Source organism: Erpetoichthys calabaricus, chromosome 4, assembly GCF_900747795.2.
Source record: "Erpetoichthys calabaricus chromosome 4, fErpCal1.3, whole genome shotgun sequence".
In the NCBI taxonomy this organism is placed as follows: domain Eukaryota; kingdom Metazoa; phylum Chordata; class Cladistia; order Polypteriformes; family Polypteridae; genus Erpetoichthys; species Erpetoichthys calabaricus.
In genome coordinates this window covers 259951191-259973871 of record NC_041397.2, presented here as the reverse complement: position 1 = coordinate 259973871, position 22681 = coordinate 259951191, and the positions used below count along the sequence as shown (strand labels likewise).

The window sequence follows — 22681 nt, the reverse complement described above, 5'->3', positions numbered from 1 at the left end:
ATGTAACTAATTGGAGTTCGAAGTCACATAAAGATACAAATAACAGCTATCTGAGCTGTAATAACTGTGTTTAGTGTGATAGCCACCATCATTACTTACTAAAAACTCAGATTTCACTACTATCTAGCTGGTATACTGTGTTAGAAAGTAATAATAATAAAAACAGGGTTTCAAATTACCACAACTTGAATACTGAAGAATGCTTTGTGCCTGTATAGTCAAAAATGTATAATAACCTACACACGCCACATTTGGCTGGCAGGGGTGCTATGGGGCCTTCTGCTTCTGATGCCACTGGGTTTGTTTTTTCTCAAGTAGTTGAATTACTATTTATGCATGATAAAAAGACCTGAGAAACTGTTGCGCATATATTAAAAAATATTAATGGACATTTCTCTGCTTGTAAAGGACATGCATAACAATATTAGAATGTTTATTATGTTATAAAAATAACAAAATGAAAATTTTAATTCAGGATTTGGTATTTGTATTTCATTACCATCAAAATGTGGGAGGGTCAGCTGTTATTGACTACTGTTAGGTGTGCTTATGCTTGGTAAAATGATGTTATTCTATATGTACCTTCATGACTAACATGGTTCTGATTAGCAACATGAAAATGTTTCAGGGCCATTCAGCCCAACATAGCTTATTAATTCTCATTCAACTAAATACCAGAACTGCAATTTGAGGACACCAATTGCGACGCTATCTATCTATCTATCTATCTATCTATCTATCTATCTATCTATCTATCTATCTATCTATCTATCTATCTATCTATCTATCTATCTATCTATCTATCTATCCCCTTGATATCTTACCGTATGTGTCTACTGTTCTGTGAGTGAAGAAGTGAGATGCCATGTGCGACTAATCCTGCGCATCTAGTAGTTCAAAGCTGAGCATCAGTGGATGAGAGACAAAGAGATGCAACATAAAATATAAAGGTGGAAAAAAATTGGTGATGCATTCTTTACAGTGACAAAAACAAAAGGAAAGTCAAAGAGTTCTCATCTGATGACACACCAAATAATTATCAAAAAAGCAGCAAATAGAAGTATTTACAAAACAAATCTTCTTGGTTTCAAACCAAAATCAAGAAGAGAGAAAAAGTTTATGATATTTATCACTCTCAACACAGAGAAATCCGCTGTCTATTTGCTGTTGCTCTTCTCCATGCGTCTCCTAGCAAGTGCAGGTACAAAGAGCCACTCTAGCACAGCTAAGAGAGCACCATGGCCAATCCCCCTGCATCGCTCTGGGCGTTATGCCAGCCACATGCCATGTTACCTCTCCGGGAACTCCACTCTTTAAATACCCACGGGCAGATGGGCATGCCCTCACCCTTTCTTCTCTCCCTGTGGTATTGTTTAAGTTTTCCTGGACTTCAGATACTCTTAGGGCTCCCTTCTCATTAATAAAATTTCATTCATTCACTTTCCCTAATGCAAGCTGGCAGTGTAGCAGTTGACAGATGACATCTACTGTATGTCCCCAGTTCCTGTTAAGTAGCTTACTTGGAAGTAGGAGATGCCATCTAGCACACCAATTCCCTTCATCATTTTTAAACACTATTTAATCTCATTTTACTCAAACTGAAAAGACTCGAGTGCTTCAATCCCTTCTGATGGCTTATACACCTCAGGCCTCGAGTATGTTTAGTAAATCAACTATCCTTTTTCTAGGGCTGATGTGTTTTTTGAAACATGGGCTGTGCACAATACATCAGACAAAGCTGCACAAGTACTTGGTGCATTTTAAGACCACCACCTCTTGGTTTGTATTTGACATAGTATTTTTAAATGGCGGAGTCCACTGCAGCTCTACTAAGTACTTCTCATAATGTGCAGTTCAAGCTTCCGGCCTCCCAGCGTGTAATCACCTAATGCTCTGACTTGATTTTTATGTACACTAAACCTCATTTTCCACATCTCTGCCCAGCTCTCAGTCCAGTGCTGGTCCTTCTGTAGTGATTGTGCCGACTGTGTGTCATAAGTTGTAAAGTAAAGGCATTTCAAAATTTCAAGGTAAGAATTTATATTTCATATGGCATTCTGCTCTAAGGATGTTGTTACGAAGGAATTCCTTTCTTGCCACCTGAAGAAGCAAGTGAACAGTACCATACAATTTTCTGTTTATTCATTTTTTATGAACAGTTCCATTGTTTATGGATGATCTTTACTGCAATATAAAATGATTTTTTTTTTTTATTAAAAAAATAACAATTTGGCAACCTGGATGCACGTAATCATCATATTCTCTTTCAGGTCTGACCAACAGCCAGCCTGTATCTAAAAGAATCACTATGCTTGTACATTTATTTACAAGTAATCCATTCAAAATTTTTTTCTTTGTTTTTTGTCCGGCACCTCCTGACTCACTGGTACAAGAAAACCCTTGCATAGGATATACTGCTGAACACGTGAGTTATGTAAAAACATCAAGCTTTTTGGGGTTCCCCCTATTTTTACACCATTTCTGGAGCATATGTTGTGCAGGAAATGCTCCCCTTGATAAAAAGTAAATCAATTAGCATCTTCAACAAAAATGATCAGAAGGACTTGAAGTTGTGCATGCCACTGACCCCAGAGGTTCCCATCCTAATGGGATACGAGAGGTCAAAGGTACTCCTTTTCACAAAACTATATAGGCATGTGAAGTGTCATTTTATGCTATTTCAAGATTGTTGATTATGAATGTGATAATGTTTTTTGATATTACATTCTTTACTGGTGGTCGACTCCCAGTCCTCTAACAGCCACTCCCAGAACATAAAAAATGATAACCGACATGCTTATGTTTGAAAGTTATCATTTTAGACTATATCACGGTCAGTGATTATGTATTTTGTTATATTATTGATTTTTTTCTGTTATAATTGAGAATATTTAGACTTTAAACATTTCAATTGACACACACTTTTTAATATTTCAAATATCTGATTCAACTATTTTTGTTTATTATGTACTTCTGCCTTATAAAGGAAATCATTACATTTCTTGTGAATACTCTGAACTAGGGTGTCTTATGCTGTATTGCACTCATTAGTGACAAGAAACGAATGTAGCTAGTCTGTCGTATAGTATTTTGTAACGTTTCTTTATGAACCCAGTGCCATCTTTAGCTTCAGTCCTGGGTGAGCCTAAGGCCAGCAGTCAGGTTCAGTTATGTAAAACGCGGTGAGTGTTACAATACCTGCTGGGCTGAGCCCTGAGAGTTGTGCCCGGTTTTGATTGCAGTTAGATGAAGAGTTTCTGGATGTTTGTCCATGAAGAATATTCTTAAACAGACAAAACGTCAATGGAGAAACAAGATGGCAGTCTTGAATGAAGAGCAGACATTAATTAAGTTTCTGGAATGGCAAACACCATCTGAGAATTCACCAGAGCACACCAACCTTACTCAACAGTTATGAAAAAGTCAATGTTCTTGCTTTAGTTTTTTTTAATACATTTCAAACAGTGATCATGTTACTTGAGTGAAAGTTAAAAAATTACTCTTTTTGTAAAAAATAGAATCCCTCGTCCTTCTAAGGTCCTGCAAAAGCAGTTAATACCTTAAAATTATCTAGGCTGCCAAAGTAGTCTACCTCCCATTAAAAACTGGCCCTCCAACTCCTTAACGTATAAAGCCACTTTTAAAGCACACAGTAGAGTACTGGGTTTTACTGCTTCAAGTATCTTAACAGTAAATCAGAAAGCATTGCACATGGGGAAAAAGCGGCTTACATTCAGCATACAGACACGCTGGCAGAAGACAAGCAGGTATTTTTCTTCTTGGCCGCAGAGTCACTGATTGTCACTGAGTTGTTAACATTTCTGCTGAGTATTTGAGGAGATGCAGTTCCTCTTCCCGTAAATGCTGAATCAGATCCAATTGTTCTTTCAGATCGCCTCTATTGTGAAGCCTCATAAGATCAATCTAAACAGATGATAGAACATATAACCATTTACCAAAATCATCATAAAACTGTAATTTTTAAATTTAAGAGATAACAAAGCAAATATTGTTAAAAGCAAAAGGGAGCTACATTTGTGCAGAGAATAATGTGATGTGAATAAAATGAATGTCTTTTGTTAACTTCATGTAACTTGCTTAATCATGGTACGCGGGACGTTTTAAAGGTTTGCCTTGATTCAGTACTACAAATATTTATCAAACCATCCATTAATGGCCCCTCATCATCCAATTCTGGGCAGCCTGGAGCACAAATGCAGCTATCTGATAATCCAAACATGTGAGGCTATGCAGTTATGTTGGTGACTGCTGTCATACGCACTGTGTGACAAACTATTTACCTTGTGGTATATAAAAATATAATAAAACATAAGCATTTCCACCTTTGCTCTCACTATTAGTTAAACTGCCAGGATTTTATCATTTTTGCAAGGACATATCCCACAGAATTTTGTTTATTTTTTCAGGGCATAGTGTGGTGGATCCTACAAGTTGTGACTGTTTTTCCCCATTAGGTTTATATTCATAACCTTTTAAGATGTTAGGGATGGACACCAAACGACAGTAGACCACCGTAAAGTCACAGTTCAGAGTTCGCGGCCTGAGTTGTTTGTGGATTTTTCCTTAAAACCTAACTAATAATTGTTAGCGGAAACCGCAAATATCCTCCACAATTTTTTTATGGCTTTTTTCATGGCAATACTGTACCGCAGAGAGAACACAAAGCAACCGTAGAGGAAAAGGCAGCTTGCGATTGTGAAAGTAGCCAATCTGAGAGCGTTATTCATTTCTCCTTGCTGCTGATTGGCTGCTGCTCTGTGATGCATCTCCGGCAGATGCAGCCCAGCATTCCTGTATCATAACAGTTTACCGCGTGTAGCTATCTCGAGTGTTTCGCTGAGCGTTCTTGTGTTTTTCGTTTTGTTCTTCTTAAAGCCCTAAGATGCCACCCAAATGCCCTGCACCTTCTGAGGCTTCTGGCAATGAACCTAAGCGCCAGGAGAAGGTTGAACTACTGAATTTGCTCCTGGAACTAAAAAGTTATGCCTCAGTAACCACCCGAGGAGCTGTAAATCCTCTGCTTTGCTGTGCAGTCATTGTCTTCATTACATAACTTCATCGTACTGCACAGCTAATTCATCATCCTCAATCAATATCATTCATTATTGGCGAGTACTGGTACATTTTACTGTATTTTTATTAAATTAAATTATTATGTACTGTATTTACCCTACTTATACCAAAGAAAACACACTTGCCTTAATTACAGTACATATAAGGTTAACATCTGTATTTTACATTCTAGCACATAGAGAGGGAGACATAGCAGTACAGTACTGTACAGTTGACGGGTTTACCTTTACATTTTTTTTAGGGTAATGTATTAAGCTGAGGCTGAGTTTGAAATGAAATTGAAGTGTTTTGGGGGCATATTTAGGGTTTAAACTATGAAAATAAGCCTTTTTCTGACGATATCCAAAATTTGCGGTTTTTCACAATTCATGGGTGGTCCAGGAGTGTAACCGGGGGGTCATCTGTATTCAGATTGAGACTATGACAGAACCATTTTGTTGAATTTTCTCTTTAATTTTTATTGTAAGTATTTTGTTAGTTTTTCCCATAAAGGTGGGATATACAGTAAGCCCCCATGAGCCTCCATATTTGGTAGCTCTTTTCATAAATGCAGACTATGGCAATAAAATTTAACGAGAAGCATCAAGGTCAAGTGTGAAGTGAGCTCAAGTGAGTATTCTAGAAAAGTCAATCTGGAAATTTACAAAGTCGCATCAACACGTTTCATGGGAATGTACCAGCTGTGCAGTAACTATTCGTCTAGATGTAATTATGTGCCATCCACATGTCAGACAGATTAAAGCGAAGGAGGCAGTGAATGTGCACTAAGCAAGAAGCAAAACCGAGCGCCTCAGATCTTTAACAGGTGGCAAACCCTGAGTTCTACCTACTTTTGGGAAGAGCAAAGTGTACAGTGTATTTTGAGTCTCTTCTATTTCATATTTGGATTTGTTGTTTTTCATTTTCTCTTGCTTAGTTTAATTTGTCTCTGCTCTGTGTCTTTGTGATAAGCTCCATGTGCTATTACAAATATGGCATATTTTAATTAACAAAACTGCACTCAACAAAAAAACAATACTTAAAGGAGGGTTGACTACAAAAGCGTTTTGTACATGTTGTTAGAGGTGCTCAGACTGTTCATATTTCCTTTTAATGTTTTTCAGTTATTACTGGTCTTCTTTCTGTTCTTGCTGCTCTGCAGTAGCACTTGGCGTGCCTTGGAATGGACGTTTTGACTTACTAAAGGAAAGCAGGATTTGGGATTAATAAATATTGTATTAAATAACTAATTATTGTTTAATATTTGTTAAGCTTCTTTCATGTCTTCAATATTTTATACACCTGCTGGTCATGATACAATAATATTAATCAATGCCTAATACCCACAATCCTGCTAATTAGACCTATCACAGTCAACCTTAATTTATTTATTCTAAAGCATTTAAGTTTTTACTCAATGGCATGACACATAATGTACATGAAGAGAGACATGTACATTGTACAGTTGGACATACCAAGGTTACTAACACAGTTTCACTGGTTATATAAAAGTATACATTTGAAACACTTTAGCCCAGTGATGAATGGTGATATACTTTAAGTGAAGTGTAACAGACATATTTACCTGTAGTTTATTTTAGTAGTATACAAGATATTTGCGAGGAAATTTTAAAAGTGGGACGTGCAGGCAGGAAAAATGTAAACAAAATTGTGGTCTATAAATAATTTGGTTAAAACAAATCCAAAGATTTCCAAGGCCTACGTGCATAAGGATCTCTTACATAGATCTTCTTATAGAATAAAGAAGCCATCAGATTAAAATAGAGTACAATTAACTACAGCAGTTTAAATAATCTGTTTAAAATGACAGCCAGCAGTCTGTGAGGTGCTTGAACAGGGCTGAAAAAACATGGATTAACATAATGTGAATGAATACTTATAAAATAAGGTTTATGGTTTGTATCCAGGGAATGTTGTGTTAAATTGTTTTTGCTTGAAGATTTACTGAAACTCTGAGTAGTTTTAATCAACAAGTTATTCAACAAAAGTGTTGCAAGAAACGCTACTGGGGGTCCTTTATAGCAACGGCAATACGCCGGCACAATGCCTCACTGGGGCTGCTCTCTTCACATTAGCCAAGTCGAGAGGTTTTTTTATTTGTAATACTTGTGTGTATTTGAGGGGGGTTGTTGTTTCGCATAATTCTTGAGCTTCTGTAAAAGCTAAATTTCCCCTTGGGACAAATAAAGGGCTGTCTGTCTATGCAGGCACTTTACCAGTTGTTCTTAAACATTCTCACTACACTAAACTTGTAGCTGTAGTGTTTTTTCTTCCTGATCTTTAAAGGGGTATACAGGTGAAGACTGACTTTTACCAGCAGAAAGGTTCATACAATTATAGGCATTCTAATTCTACAGGCACATCTGTTTCGGAAATAATCAAATATCAAGGATGACTACTCTCTCTTGCAAGCAAAAGACCAGGGGGGTATTTTTCGTATGTGGATTACTCGTTTAGCCGGATGTAATTGTTGACGATTTGGCCTGATCCTGGATCTGTCAGTTTTTCGAAACTCTTGCTGGAAGTGTTGTCATAGCAACACATCCTAATCCTCAAACCTGCTCGGAGCAGGTTTGTTCTACGTAAACAAGGATTAGTTTACACACGTGATCAGTGACGGTGCGTGGAAGTCATCCAGTCATGGCTTCGCCGTTCATGAATGAGCAACCAAATGATATTGGTGCACAAATTATACAAAGAGAATTTCATATAGAGAGGGTTTTGCGCGATCGGCAAGATCCTTTATTGCTCCCGGAGGAAATTCTTTTCGAAAGATACCGCTTTAGCCGAGGGGGAATATTGTACCTCAAAGATTTATTAGCACCTTATATTCGAAGTCAAACTCGGCGAAGTCGGGCTCTCACAACCACACAGACAGTATGCATTGCTTTGAGGTTTTTTGCAAGCGGCACACTTTTTATATACTGTAGGCGATGCGGAAAATCTAACTAAAAGTGCAGTTTGCCAGGCAATTCGTAAAGTCTGTTTGGCTCTGAAATATTTCCTTTGGGTTTTCATTGTGTTTCCTGGACACCTGCGTGTGCAGACAATAAAAGAGGCGTTTCATGCCATTGCAGGTAGGTATTACACAGGCAAAAACACCCACAGTTCCATAAAGAATCTCACAATCAGCCTAACATTCTCATTACCAGGATTTCAAAATGTGATTGGGGCACATGGGACTGATCAGAGTGGAGTTTGATCAAACATTATTTAGAAAATGTACCTCTCCTCCTGATGCATAATCAGACACAGTGTCTTTATCAAATATTTGACCTTCGTCAATATCTCGTTGGTCAGACACAGGTTCAAGGGATATGATATTCCCTGAAACTGACCCAACAAAAAAGAGGGCTATATGGAACATACCTATGGCACACATGGAGGACAAATATATGCAATGACCATCCTTTACCTGAAATGAAGTGACCACTGCATGCTGCCACTGGTTCTGAGGAGGAGCTTCCCCCTGGAATGCCCTCAGAAACAGGGCGATGGGCATTTTGCTGGAGAGCCAACTCTTCTGCAGGGGTTAGGTCTGGACCGCATGGACCTCCACCTGTTTTTTGCTTGTCTGCCTTCTTATTAGCTTTAAGATTAATGTTTTTTATATTATATATGATTATTTATGTCAACAATTCTTTAAATAGTTATATACCAATATTTACTAGTTTGAAGTATATTCTTGTACTTCACTTTAACCTGTTCCCATGTTCTCCTTGTGCTCACGTTTGATCTGGAATTATGACATAATAAATAATAATTAATCTGACACATAGGAAATGAAATGCTGCATTCAGTAAGTACAATGCACACTACTTAGCGTTTAATTTGTCGGCCACTTTTTGCCAGCTGTCTTTTCTGGTCTGGGCTGCTTTTGCAGTGTTACCCCTTGTGCATATTAAATCTTGAAATTCTTCATGCCCTTCGAAAAAAAGGTCTTGCGCCGCGCATGTGAAAAAAAAAAAATGCGCCCGTTCTTTCGTCATTTTGTTACAGCCTATCAGAGACTTGCTGATCATGTTTTCTAGACTCAATATATATGGGCTTTTCACTCAGCACGGGCGCACGCATTCATCTCGTATGATTAGATCCAGCTCGACTAATCTAATACACGGCTGCATTTGAAAAATCCAGTTTGAAAAAACTGGATGAGTTTCACTGGCATTAACTTATCCAAGATGAGGCACCTGATCTCGGATGATTTAAGCGACGTACGAAAAATACCCCCCAGAGGCTTAACATAAACCTTTTCACCTTGGCTCACCTTCCTCCTGCACTGCTCCACTCCCATAATCAACAATAGCTAATCAAAACCTCCAGTTTTTATTTTTTCGCTTAGGTTCTCTTTTTGTTTTTATTTCTAAGTGTTCATTTCTATCAAAAAAAAACATTCATCTAGAAAGAATACCTTAAAACCAATGGCTGTCAACTGCATAACTACATAAAATGATTTCAATAATTTTAAAGGCCTGTGTATGACACGATCCACTGGGAAATTTAAACTGGATGGCACAAAGCTGCATTTAGGAGTTAATGATTAGCAAATGTGGAAGTAAAAGTCCCTTACATTACCAGTTATCCAGTTATTATTTGTGTAAGTGTACACCAGTGACTGTGTGTATGTATCGATGGGATGTTATACCATGGTATTTTACTTGAGTTTAAAAGTTTTATCAGGAGGGAGAAATCACACCTTACAATTAACCTTCACCCAATTCAAACCCAGACATTCTCACCAGATTTATGTAGTCCGTCATTTCTACTTACTTTCTGCAAACTCTTATTGTTTGCATGCAGCAGATAGTTACAAACAGACTGTGCCAGCCTGAAGCTCATTCTCTCATTTTCAACGGAAACTGGGCCTCCAAGCAGAACCTGCTTCCAGGTGGAACTGTAAGTAACACAATTCAGTGGAAAAAGAAGTCAATACAGGGCTGGGCAAAGCAGTAAATGAAGTTAGCTCAATCATACATCACACAACAGAAGGAGCAGATTACAACAAAGGACTACACCTCACTTTCCAAATCTGAAGACTTCTGTAACCAATCAAAAGTGTTGATAAGCTCTAAACAACATTGTACCAAATTTGCTGTTTTTTATGACTGTTAAGAAGTTGAATTTTTCACTTATGTGAGTAAATCTTTATTTCTTGAAGTGCATTTCATTGCAAGTCCTATTACAAAGTTATCTGCATTACAACTCCAAAAAATATGGTAACAAAAGTTTTCTTTGGCATATTTTTATTTTAACTTAATAAAGCCATTAGGTTCAGGACACATTAATATTTCAAAATTTTATGATTCTAAATGCTTTCATTGCATTCAATAACAAGGCACCAAAACATTTACTTAACTCATGCTTTAAAACTACACCTTGAAGAAATAGCAAGGTACAATCAAGACAGTGTGTAAGCAAAACACGTTTAGATGAACTGGTTTAAACAGATTTGGGAAGTGATGGATAGCCATCTTAAATTGCTGGGTGTATATTCCACAAGACATTTTTCTTGCAAAGCCTTTATAAGATTGTTTTCTGCCATTCTGTCAGTGCTGCCTCAGTCCCTTGTGGCCCTGAATTGTACTAAGTGAGCCTGATTAAAAATATATGCCTTGTACACCATGTGAATTTTAAACTTAGAGGTCTATTTACTTACAAAAAAACATAGCAATTGAATAAGAAAAATCAAATTAAATTCCTGTACATAAACAAGCTCTGCCACTGCTTGATGATGACAAGTTAGCTAGACATTAGTGCCCTGTGACCCTGAACTGGAAAAGCAGATTGAGAAAATGGATAAATGGATGCACACAAATAGCATTTTTATTATACCTTGGCATATTTCATGCATCACCAATTACTAAGCCACAATGATTTTGAAAAAAGTGGCATGCGTCTATTAACACATTTTATGTAATCCTGATTTATCAAAATTCTCTCTTGACTTGACAGATCATGTTTTTCTGGCATATGTCTGGATGGCAGATAAATACCAACACTGAAGTTGTGGTTGTGAAAATCAGTTAATGATTGCCATTTACACTAAGTGAGACCATGGAAACATATAAGTAAAGTTACATGTACATGCTCTATTTACTCAGTTTATTTGTATCCCTACATAGCTCATCACAAGTTCACAAAAATGAATACATTACCATCATTATTCTAGCATTTCACATTTTTTTTAATACTCTGTTGGTTTTAAACCCTAAGTCTGTCAAAGCTGAAGAAATCTAATTTTTACGATTAATCAAAAAATACAAGACTTGTTAAACACAATCCCCCAGATACAGTGATTCCTTCTCTCCGTAGAGGTCTATGCTGTGCTTCTGCTGCTGGTTGGTATGTGTCACTTCATTACTAATGTACTGTATATTATCAGAATGTATCACCATTTGTTTTTGTTTTGGATGCATCACAACCTCGCCTCTTCTGTACGGTGTCCCTTGCCCAGATTTATTCCTCCTACACAGCTGTTTCGGTTTCAGATTATCACTTCGGTTTAATCTCCACTTTATGTCATTGACAATCCGCATCTGTTTGTTAGATTTGCTTCATCAAACACTGGGCTTTATGCTTGCAAAGATGTCACATTTTTTAAACTGGGAAGGGGTCTATTACTGTTTCATTCTTTAAGGACATGCAAGTATTTTATTGTACTGCTTCAGTTTTTGCAAAAGGAATATTTGCAACTCCAAAATATGCCTTTTTCTATTAACATAGTAATCCAGAAGACATAAAATAACGGTCTATGACAAATATTACACAATACTCGAAGTGAAAATTTTACATGACCTTTACTACAGTTAACAGGTCCACTTGATTTTTCTGTTTTGTTCTGTTGTGCTTAATTAAATCTGTATGTATCCATTAATCAGTTTCTCTGTTTGCACCTTGTTTTTAGTTCGAGTAAGAACACATCCTAGCAGCTTCATTAGTGTGCAACAATTTTGTAATGATTTTGGTGTCAGTTTTCCATTTGGTTTTGACACCTAGAGAGCCCCAGAACACATACTGTATATATGCACGTTGGTAATGGTGCAGTTTTTCACAAAATAGTTTGATGCAGTTAACTTGCACAATCTCTGCAACCTACAATTTATACATGCTTAGTAGTTCAGTAAGAGTCATCCACTTGCCCCTTCATCTATTATCAAACCTGCCTAATCCAGTTCAGAGCTGCTAGGTTTATCCTTCCAAAATCAAGCACAAGGCAGCAACCAGTCCTGGATAACATGCCAGTACATCCTAACTCACACGGGGCTAATTCCAACTGCTCACATCTTTGGGGTACAAGAACAAAACCTCCATAGAGACAGGGCCTGTTCTGTGATTTAAACAAAAAGCAGGAGTTTTGAGGCATTCGTTTTATCCACTGAGCTAACATACCATTCCAATGAAATTCAACCCTTGGTGATTCACAAATGAATTATGTCCTTTGTTCAGTTTTACTTTACAAAAAAAAAAAAAAGCTATTCAGTCTCAAAATGTGGTCACACTTTAGTGAATGGGGACAATCCAACATCCAAAATCAGGGCCTTGCTTGCTAAGCCAAAACTGTTGTGGAAAACCATCTGCTACTACAGCAAATATACAACTTTTAAGTATTCTGGGGCAAAAACAAGGGTGCCTGAGGAGCTGTAAGGCGTTATCTCAACACTCTGACTTATGTTTTGCTCTTCAAAAAAAAGAGATGAAATGTTTTACTGTGTCAGTCAGTCAGTCAGTCAGTCATCGTCTAACCCACTATATCCTAACTACAGGGTCACGGGGGTCTGCTGGTGCCAATCCCAGCCAACACAGGGTGCAAGGCAGGAACAAATCCACGGGCAAGGCACCCGCCCACTGCGGGACACACACACCCCAAGCACACACTAGGGACAATTTAGGATCGCCAATGCACCTAACCTGCATGTCTTTGGACTGTGGGAGGAAACCGAAGTACCCGGAGGAAATGTTTTGCTATGTTGCCTGATTTAAACATAATCAACATTCAGTAATCAAAACTGCAATAACACATTTGTGATTTATGGGACTTTGCAGACAAATACAGTGGACACACACCTATCACAATTTCAGCTTATTTGATGTAAAAATATCAAATAATAGTGTCATATCACTTTCACCTATATTAAAAATGAGTAGTTACAAGTTTTTACATGGATAACAAGTTTCTTGTAATATTTTTTTCATATGTTATCAACAGGGATAAAAGTACAAACCCTCGGGTTGTAACTGTAGTCACATTTAACCGTACAAATTCCAAATCGTATAAAAATGGAACTCCCAGAAGGTTTCTTTGCTGTACTTTCTACTACATGCTGGGATTTTTTGGCTGTATTTAAACACAGGTGTCAACAACGTTCTTTCAGGTGAGGGGACGCTGGCGCACGCATGTTGTTGCCGCTCCTCCCTGTAAACAACACTTTTCGCAAAATTCGCCTAATTCTACACTTTCTTACGTTTGTTTTATTTCTTTTATTGTACGTATAGTTCGTGGATACAGCTGACTCGAATTGTATGGATTTGGCTTATATTTACAGATTTTATGGACTTTACTTTGACTGGGAACAGCTGAGTCTGTGGATCACGGGACGAGAACCTACAAGCATTTCTTTGTGCCTGGCAATCTAGGACCTTGGGATGATCTGTCTCCGTGATTATATTAAATTCGCTTTGCTGATCTGCTCCCGTTTCATCCTACAATACTCTACGACTGGGAACTGATCTGATATTCATACTAATCTGGCTTTTGGCTCCGGGGCGATCACGCCTGAAATTACCAAGTGTTACAGTTTGTGGCTGTGTATTGGAACCTCCAACTCCTGCTACCTCCTCATGCTATGCTTTCTGCAGCTTTACTATCGCCGCTCACCTACTCTACCACACCCGCCTGTCCTACCGGTTCCGCTGTGCTGTGCTGCTTCTCCACTGCTATTCAGATAAGTATTGCCCAGTATCATGCTAAAATACTCTCATGACAAACTCTTTCTTATTAAACAGTTTGTCCAGAGCAAATGGTCTGACTGCAACATCCTAAAGGACGCCGGTATTTTGCAGCGCCCGAAATATATACATCGCGGGTCAGGTCGCCGCCACCGCCGGGCTGCGAATGAAAAGACCACCGGCAGCATTTGCTCAGGAATACGCCGTCCTTCTCATTACCCTGGAAATAGAATTGTCGGTGTGCCAAATTTGCATTATGTGGAAATAAACCCTGATTGCGGCTCTGTGCAGAAAGAAGCCTCATTAACTAACATTGCACTGTTTAACTCGAGGTCTCTTAATGGCAAAGCATTGGTGCTGTCAGAACTCATCACTGACACCAAACTTGATATTCTGTGTTTAACGGAGACTTGGCAAAAACCGAATGAATTTGCGTCTCTCACAGAGGCGACTCCAATTGGTTTCACTTTCCACACAGAGCCTCGCAGCTCAAGACAAGGTGGTGGGCTTGCAGTAATTGTCAGAGCAGACTTAAACATTAAAAGAATCCCAATTGACTGCCCATTGTCTTTTGAGTGCCTGGCTCTTAAACTAATAACGGAATCAGGTCCTGTCTCACTCATTGTTCTCTATCGTCCCCCAAAATACAATGCATCCTTCTTATCCGATCTGATTGAACTTTTGACCCACCTAAGCTCTTACTCTCAGAGAATTATGCTTCTTGGTGATTTCAACATCCATATTGACATTACTACATCTAAACTGAGAAATGAATTCCTGTCCGTACTGGACTGTTTTGACTTGACACATCATGTTGATTTTCCAACCCATTCTGGCGGTCATATATTGGACCTGATCTGCACTTCTGGACTATCTGTTGCCAACATTTACAGCACTGATTTGGGACTCTCTGACCATAAAGCAGTATTTTTCACTGTCTCATTACCTATCCCACCTCTTACCTGTAAACGACAAATTTCTTACAGAAACCTTAAAAATATCTGTCCCTCTATCCTTTCTGGATCCATTTCTGATCTTTTACTGTCTGCACCTATTCCACCAACACTAGATAGTTTTGTTGACCACTATAACTCAGCCCTTCACTCAGCATTAGATAAAACAGCTCCTTTAAAACATAAGGAGGTTTCCTTTAAGCGCTCAGCTCCTTGGTATCCATATTACTAACCGAGAATGCTAAACCGGATGATGGACGCAGGCACATCCGGCAATGGGCCGTAGCTGCAAAAAGACGTACTGCGCAGGTGCAAAAAGAGTCCGCGAGGGTCGGCTGAGGAGCCGAGAAAGGCGGATAGAAGAGGGCGAGAGAGGCGGATGAGGGGCTGCGAGAGGCGGACAAGACCACAGAAAAAAGGAGTGAGCACAGGAAAACCGGATGATGGACGCAGGCACATCCGGCAATGGGCCGTAGCTGCAAAAAGACGTACTGCGCAGGCGCAAAAAGAGTCCGCGAGGGTCGGCTGAGGAGCCGAGAAAGGCGGATAGAAGAGGGCGAGAGAGGCGGATGAGGGCCGCGAGAGGCGGACAAGACCACAGAAAAAAGGAGTGAGCACAGGAAAAATTGAGAAATGAGGCGCAAAGAGCACCGAAAAAAGGAAACGGCACATAAAAAAGTATTCAAACGCAAGCAAAGCACGAAACACATTGCACACGAAACTAGACCCAAAAAAAAAAAAAAGAGGCTCGCGCACAACAGCAAGGCACCCCCCCCCCCCCCCCCCCCCCACAGGCACCGGACGGGACACACACCAAGAGGGGGATTCAACAAGCCCATGGAACACAAAAAAAAGAACACAAAACCACCCCACAGACCCTACAAGCGAGGGACGGGACACACACAAAGAGGGATTCAACAAGACACAGGAACACAAAAAGAAAGAAGACGGTCGCGCGACAACAATCCTCAGCCACCCCCTCCCCCCCCACACACACACACCCACATCCATAAGAAGTGACACCCAAAGCCACATATTCTAAAGTGAACATCAACACCTTCACACTAGACAGCATAGGTGTCAGCATTGGTGGATCTCCTTACAATAAAGCACTATTAACCGTTCAACTGCAGAAAAGGCACCATATTAACAGTGAGTGCAATTCTCCTTATTACTTATCCATATTTCTAAAAGAAAAAATGTCTCGACTCCAAAAACGCAAAGCTCAACTAAAGCTTCTAACTAACGATGTACCTAAAAGTAAAAACTTTATGAACTGCATTAGATCCTACAATGGTTCATTTGCTTTTGCATCTACCGGAGTAAATATCAGGCCACCAAAAGGCAATGGCCCATACTACTTTCGCATATGTGCACAAATACTGCATCGCATTGGAACAGTGCACCCTGAAACAAATCAACAACGCAAATATGCACAAATCTACATCCTAGATCCACATTACGCAAACTATCAATCAAAGTGCTGCATCGCAACAGGCACGGATTCAAAACGAAACACCTCCCGTCTCAGACATACGTTAATGGCAGCGAAGGCTACAACGGGCTTCTCACACAGCACAGGCAAATCGATTACAGCTCCAAAACAACACGTCCCAAATACTACACATGCAATAACGCGCCTCTCAAACGGCACAAGAAAAACATACACCAGTAAAATTCATTCGGATTAATGAATGTCATTTGCAATCATTGTCATTCAGTTCACTTCCCTGAAGAAACAACTGGAAATACAAGTTATACATTTACACGTTGTTGTCAAAAGGGTCAAATTAGACTGCCTTCTTTACATTCATATACTGAATATCTACAGAGGCTTATAACTGACGATGTACCTGAAAGTGAAATCTTTATCAACTACATTAGATCCTACAAATCGGTATCCACTATGAACATTAACGGTGGCACTGCACGTGACATCCGTCTTGAAAAAATGTTGTTTATTGATGATGTTCAATGGCATGAAGTCACTTACTCAACACCATTCATAAACTTCTACAAACGTTTATGAATAATAATATTCGATTTGAAGGAAAGGTACTTTTATGAGGAGGAGATTTTAGACAGTGATTAGCTATTCTTCCAGATGCCATGCACTCAGCTATTGTTCAGTGCACCTTAAAATACGCAGACAATTGGCATTACTTTCAAAACATACAGTTAGTAAAAAAGATACGATGTCCAGAACCAGATCATAACAATTGCTTATTACAACTGAGAGATGGTACACTCACCAATACAGATGGACTTCAGCCACATATTATTACAATTCCTCAAGCCTTTATCTGCGACAACTTAGTTACAGAGACATTTCGAACAGCAATCTCATTAGACCAAATGCCCCTTTTAACACAACGCACTATATTATGTCCAAAAAATATTAATATGGAAAACATTAATACCCAGGTCATTCCATTACTTCCTGGAGAGACACAACTCTTTCTAAGCTCTGACAAACTTGACTCTGATCACAACAATAACCATCTTAAATGACCTTACAAGTTCTGAGCTGGAATTACCTTTTACACTTAAACGGCGTGTACAAAGAAATTTTCAAATAAACCTTTACACTGTGCCACACACTTTATTGTTTGCTTTCTATTTGCATCATCTACACCGTCACACTATTCTATATCTCATTCATACATCACGCTCTTTGTCATTCCCAACACCAGGGGTTGGCGAGCGAAGCGAGCAGGGGGCAGAGCCCCCTAGTAACTCAGAATTGCGATCTATGAAAGCAGCTGGCCGACGCCTTGAGAGAATGTCACGTAAGACTGGCCTCACCGTGCACATCCAGGCTTTCTCTGACCACCAAAGAGCTTACAGAGAAGCACTAACTTCTGCCAAGAACACCCATTATGGCAGAATAATAGAAAGTGGCCATGATAACCCAAGGGTTTTGTTCTCTGTAGTTAATAAACTACTCGAACCCGCATCTGGTCCAACTACCTCTTCTACTGAAGTCTGTGAGGAATTCCTCCACTTTTTCCGTAACAAAATTAAAGATCTAAATAATTCAGCTAACATAAATACATCATCTGTTTATATCTCTCCCTGTTTTCCCACTCCATCCAGCTCCTTCTCTAAGTTCTCACCAGTCACCTCTGCGTTTGTTAATAACCTGCTTTGTAAGATGAGGCCGACTACTTGTGTACTGGACCCCATCCCCACCACACTACTTAAATCCTGCCTTCATGCCATAATCCCGACTGTTACAACAATAATAAACTCATCCCTTGACACTGGCTCCGTGCCACTCACTTTTAAAATTGCTTCTGTAACCCCAATGTTAAAAAAGTCTGGCCTTGATGCTGACAATCTTAACAATTTTCGGCCTATTTCCCACTTACCTTTCCTGTCAAAAGTTCTTGAGCGTGTTGTAGCTTCCCAACTCACCAATTACCTAACCTCTAATAATTTGATGGAACCCTTTCAGTCTGGATTCAGGGCGCGGCACAGCTGTGAAACTGCTCTGCTACGGGTAACCAATGATTTGCTTATGGCAGCAGACTCTGGACAAACCAGCATATTAATTCTGTTAGACCTCAGTGCAGCATTTGACACAGTCAGACATGACATCCTACTGTCCAGAATGGAGAACATGCTGGGTATCTCTGGCACTGCCCTCCAGTGGTTCAAGTCCTATCTGAGTGATAGGCAAGAGTTTGTTAGTCTTGGCAACAGCAGATCCAACTCCGTGCCAGTCACACAAGGAGTCCCTCAGGGCTCTGTCCTTGGTCCTCTGCTTTTCTGTATTTATATGCTTCCCCTTGGCCATATTATCCGTAGTTATGGATTGGGTTATCATTTTTATGCAGATGATACCCAGCTCTACTTCAATGTTAAAAGTGGAACTTCATCAGAGCTTTCTCAGCTCACAACCTTCCTTAGTGAAATTAAAACCTGGATGGAGCAGAACTCTTTAAAATTAAATTGCAATAAAACTGAACTCCTGCAAATTGGCACTAAAATGCAACTTAATAAAATGAGCTCCTTCCCAGTCCATCTTGGCAGTGATCTCATCAGACCTGCCTCTACTGTAAAAAATCTTGGTGTCATTTTTGATTCCTCCCTCACTTATTCCACCCACATAAATCACATTAAGAAACTTTCTTACTTTCACCTCCGTAACATATCCCGTGTTCGCTCCTTCCTCTCCTTCTCTAATGCTGAGAAACTTGTCCATGCTTTTATCACATCCCGCATCGATTATTGTAATTCCCTACTGGCAGGTGCCCCTTCTAATCTTATATCACAGCTCCAGCTTATTCAAAACTCAGCTGCAATAGTCCTTACTCGAACCAGCAGCAGCGAGCACATCACACCGATCCTGCTCCGTCTTCACTGGCTCCCTGTGTCCTACAGAATCGAATATAAAATCCTACTAATAACCTACAAAGCTTTAAATAACCTCGCACCAAACTACATCAGTGACCTCCTCCATCACTATGTGCCTGCCCGCCTACTAAGGTCCTCTGATTCTGGTAATCTTGTTGTGCCCCTCACTAATCTACACTCCATGGGTGACAGGGCCTTCAGCTGTATAGCGCCCAGACTCTGGAATGACCTACCAAAATTAATCAGGTCAGCTGACTCCATGAATTCCTTTAAAAAACAACTCAAAACTCATCTGTTCAGGAAGGCTTTTAGCTCTATTTGACTTTATTACCTTTCTCTCAGTTTACATCTCTGTCAAGATGCCAATGTAACCTGTATGTGTGTGCTGGACCAGGGGTAGGCGGCGTCGGTCATGGAGTGCCACAGTGTGTGCGGGTTTTTGTTCCAGCTCAGTTCCTTGGCGAGAACTCGGTTATTGCTGATGAAGCACATATTGCTTGAGTGACATTTTGATGCTTCATTTTGGTGGTCTCGCTTGTTGGGGTTCTCCAACCTTGATTGCTTGTTTCAATCTTGAACTGCTGCATTCAGTGTTTTAATTGCTCCTTATTAGCAATAAGATGTAAAACAGGGGTAGGCAATGTCGGTCCTGGTGAGCCGCAGTGGCTACAGGTTTTCATTCAACCCAATTGCTTAATTAGAAACCAATCATTGCCAATCTCAGACCTTATTTAATTTTATGGCTTGTTAGTCTGTGCAATGTAAGGCTTTTATATCGTAGATTGTTTTCCTTTCCAAGGATATCATCCAAATGATTTGAAGCCTAAAACAGATCATTTTCAGTCTGTCACATTTTTCTATTAAGTGTTTTATTAAATCAAACCGTGCATGATGAACACACACAGATGTAATTGGAAAAAAGCTAGCTGGAGAACTGCTGGCTGCTTTGTCTTTTACATCTTATTGCTAATAAGGAACAATTGGGACACTGAATGCAGCAGTTTAGGATTGAGATGGGCAATTGGGGTTGGAGAACCTTGGCAGGCGAGACCACTAGAATGAGGCATTGGAATGTCACTTGGGCAATGTGTGCTTCGTCAGCAGTGGTTGAGTTCTCGTTGGGGGGCTGGGTTGGAGCAGAGACCTGCACATGCTGTGGCACTCCAGGACCGACGTTGCCTACCCCTGTGCTAGACCATCAATTATGTTGTCTGTTTTTTTCAGAATTTACTGTCTTAATCTTCTTTATTTATTTATCTGGTTTGTACAATGCTATATACTGTATATTCTGCCGTTCTTTATTATATTTTGTAAGTGCCTTGAGCATGGGAAAGGCGCTATATAAATAAAATGTATTATTATTATTATTATTATAAATGTAGCTTGCATGTATATAAACATAAACCTATTTAGCTTAAAAAAAGCATTTTATTCAAAGTTGGATAATATTATGTTAAATAAAATGCAAACCATGATATTATAAGCCATGCAGGACAATACCCTTTCCAGGTATAAACAACTAGATAGAGACTGCATGAAAGCAGAAAACCAAAGGTTAGATACAAGGTACTTTTATTTAAAAGTTCTTGCTAAAATAAAATCATTAGACAAAGATTAACTTGGTTTACCAAATTAAATTTTGTAAAAAGCATTAGAATGTGGTGATAAAAAGCGTTATCTACAGTACCTTGCGGCTGCTACTGTCACTTTGGTTTAACATATGACTGCGACTCTTTTGGAATGAACAGGCCATTGATTCCATTCAGCCTTCAGTTCTTTTATCCAAACCAAGCCCAAGTGACACAAATGGGAAAAGGCTGGGACTGCTTGGACCAATAGGAGTGTTTCTGACTGTTCATTTCTTTCCCAAAGTGGACTAAAGACCCCTGCTCTGGTCATGTGCTTCATTCCTATGACATAACGGCTGTATGTTTTAACAAATTACTCAGCATCAAAGACATCAAAGTGGTATTTTTCTTTCATGTTTGACAGCTGTCTCTCCATCACTGTTTTTAGAGTGTGTGCAAAACATTTGCCAATTTTTCACAAAGAGCAAGTCCTATGCAAAATACATCTTTCAATATATTTCAAATTTCCAATAACCGGTTTTGTAATTTGAACAGCAGCTCTACTCTGCACGGTATACTGTACTCACCACAAAGTGATTTTATAAACAGGAGGTCAAAGAAGTGATCATTTGTAATATAGGGAATTGAAGCATAACAACTAGTTTAAGTTATTGCTATACATTTTCCTTGTCAGGTCACATGGTATGCCTTTTCTGGATTAAAAATGTATGAATTTTTTTTATAGTTTGTCTTTTTAATGCACAGAATCCACATGGAACCATAATATGTGCAGCAAATCTTAATGTAACAATATTATTTTAAAGCTGTTTGCTTTTCTGCATTATAACTATTGAGAATTATAGATTCTTCATGAGTATAATCTTAGCACATAAAAACAGTAACTTCTGCTCCAACATGCCACTATCTAGTGTGTTTTTTTTTCCTCAAAGACAAATTGAGTTTGCAGCTCTTTTAACACTAGAATCTCTGAAGCCTACGAAAAAACTTGTAAAACACGTGTTTATTTGATATTTGGACTTCACACATTATACACTTCACGTCATTATTAATATAACATGGAAAAAGTTTCTGCTTTAGGTATGTTTTCAGCATTTGTTGCCTCGCATTTCCTTTCATCCTACACTTACCCAGATCTTTGTAGACACGGAACACACATGAAATGCACGTATTCCAAGTAACGATATACTGTATTATTTATCCTATACAACTCCAGGCACCTCACATGCACATAAGGAGCCTTGGCTTGAGCTGGGAGAACTTTTTGCCAGAATTGAGCTTGCTGCTTGTGCTGATCGACGTATTTACAAAACAAAAGACGCTGATGAGGAGAGGTGCGAAGGAATTTAAGGTGGCTCAGGATTATGAGTTTTTTCATAGGCTTCAGGGATTCTGGTGTTAAGTAGTAGAGATATGTTTCAAAATACTTACTAGTCATCTGGCCCAAGGCATAGCAACTTCAGAGCAGTCATCAATCTCCAGGATGGACCATCACATCCAAAAGTCAAGTTCCTGCCACAGAGAACCAGAATTTGAGGTTTACAAACTGTATCATACACATTCAACTTACAAACTAATAAAAAAGAACCCAGTCTGTGAAGCCACTGTAAAACAAGTAGGGTTACAAAGATCGCAACATCCAAGTACTGTGCATTATCCAGTCCACCCACCAGCAAGTCGATACTTCAACAGTATTCTAGGCATTAGCTCTAACAACTGTGATAGTGTGCCCTTGTAGTCCCA

General features: G+C 39.2%; 1 protein-coding gene across 3 annotated transcripts in view; it reads right to left on the bottom strand.

Annotated features, from left to right (window-relative positions):
* Positions 1-3427: 3427 nt before the first annotated feature.
* setd4 (SET domain containing 4) overlaps positions 3428-22681 on the bottom strand; it is a 58859-nt gene continuing 39605 nt past the window's right edge. For 2 of the 3 annotated variants that reach the window (XM_051926284.1, XM_051926285.1), the window contains 3 exons: positions 22370-22450; positions 9865-9988; positions 3428-3924 (listed from right to left, as the gene is read on the bottom strand). In XM_051926284.1, coding sequence (XP_051782244.1) covers positions 3802-3924; positions 9865-9988; positions 22370-22450 — 328 coding nt within the window. In that variant the 3' untranslated portion in view covers positions 3428-3801. The remainder of the gene's footprint in view (positions 3925-9864; positions 9989-22369; positions 22451-22681) is intronic. The other variant, XM_028800696.2, reaches the window with a different exon arrangement.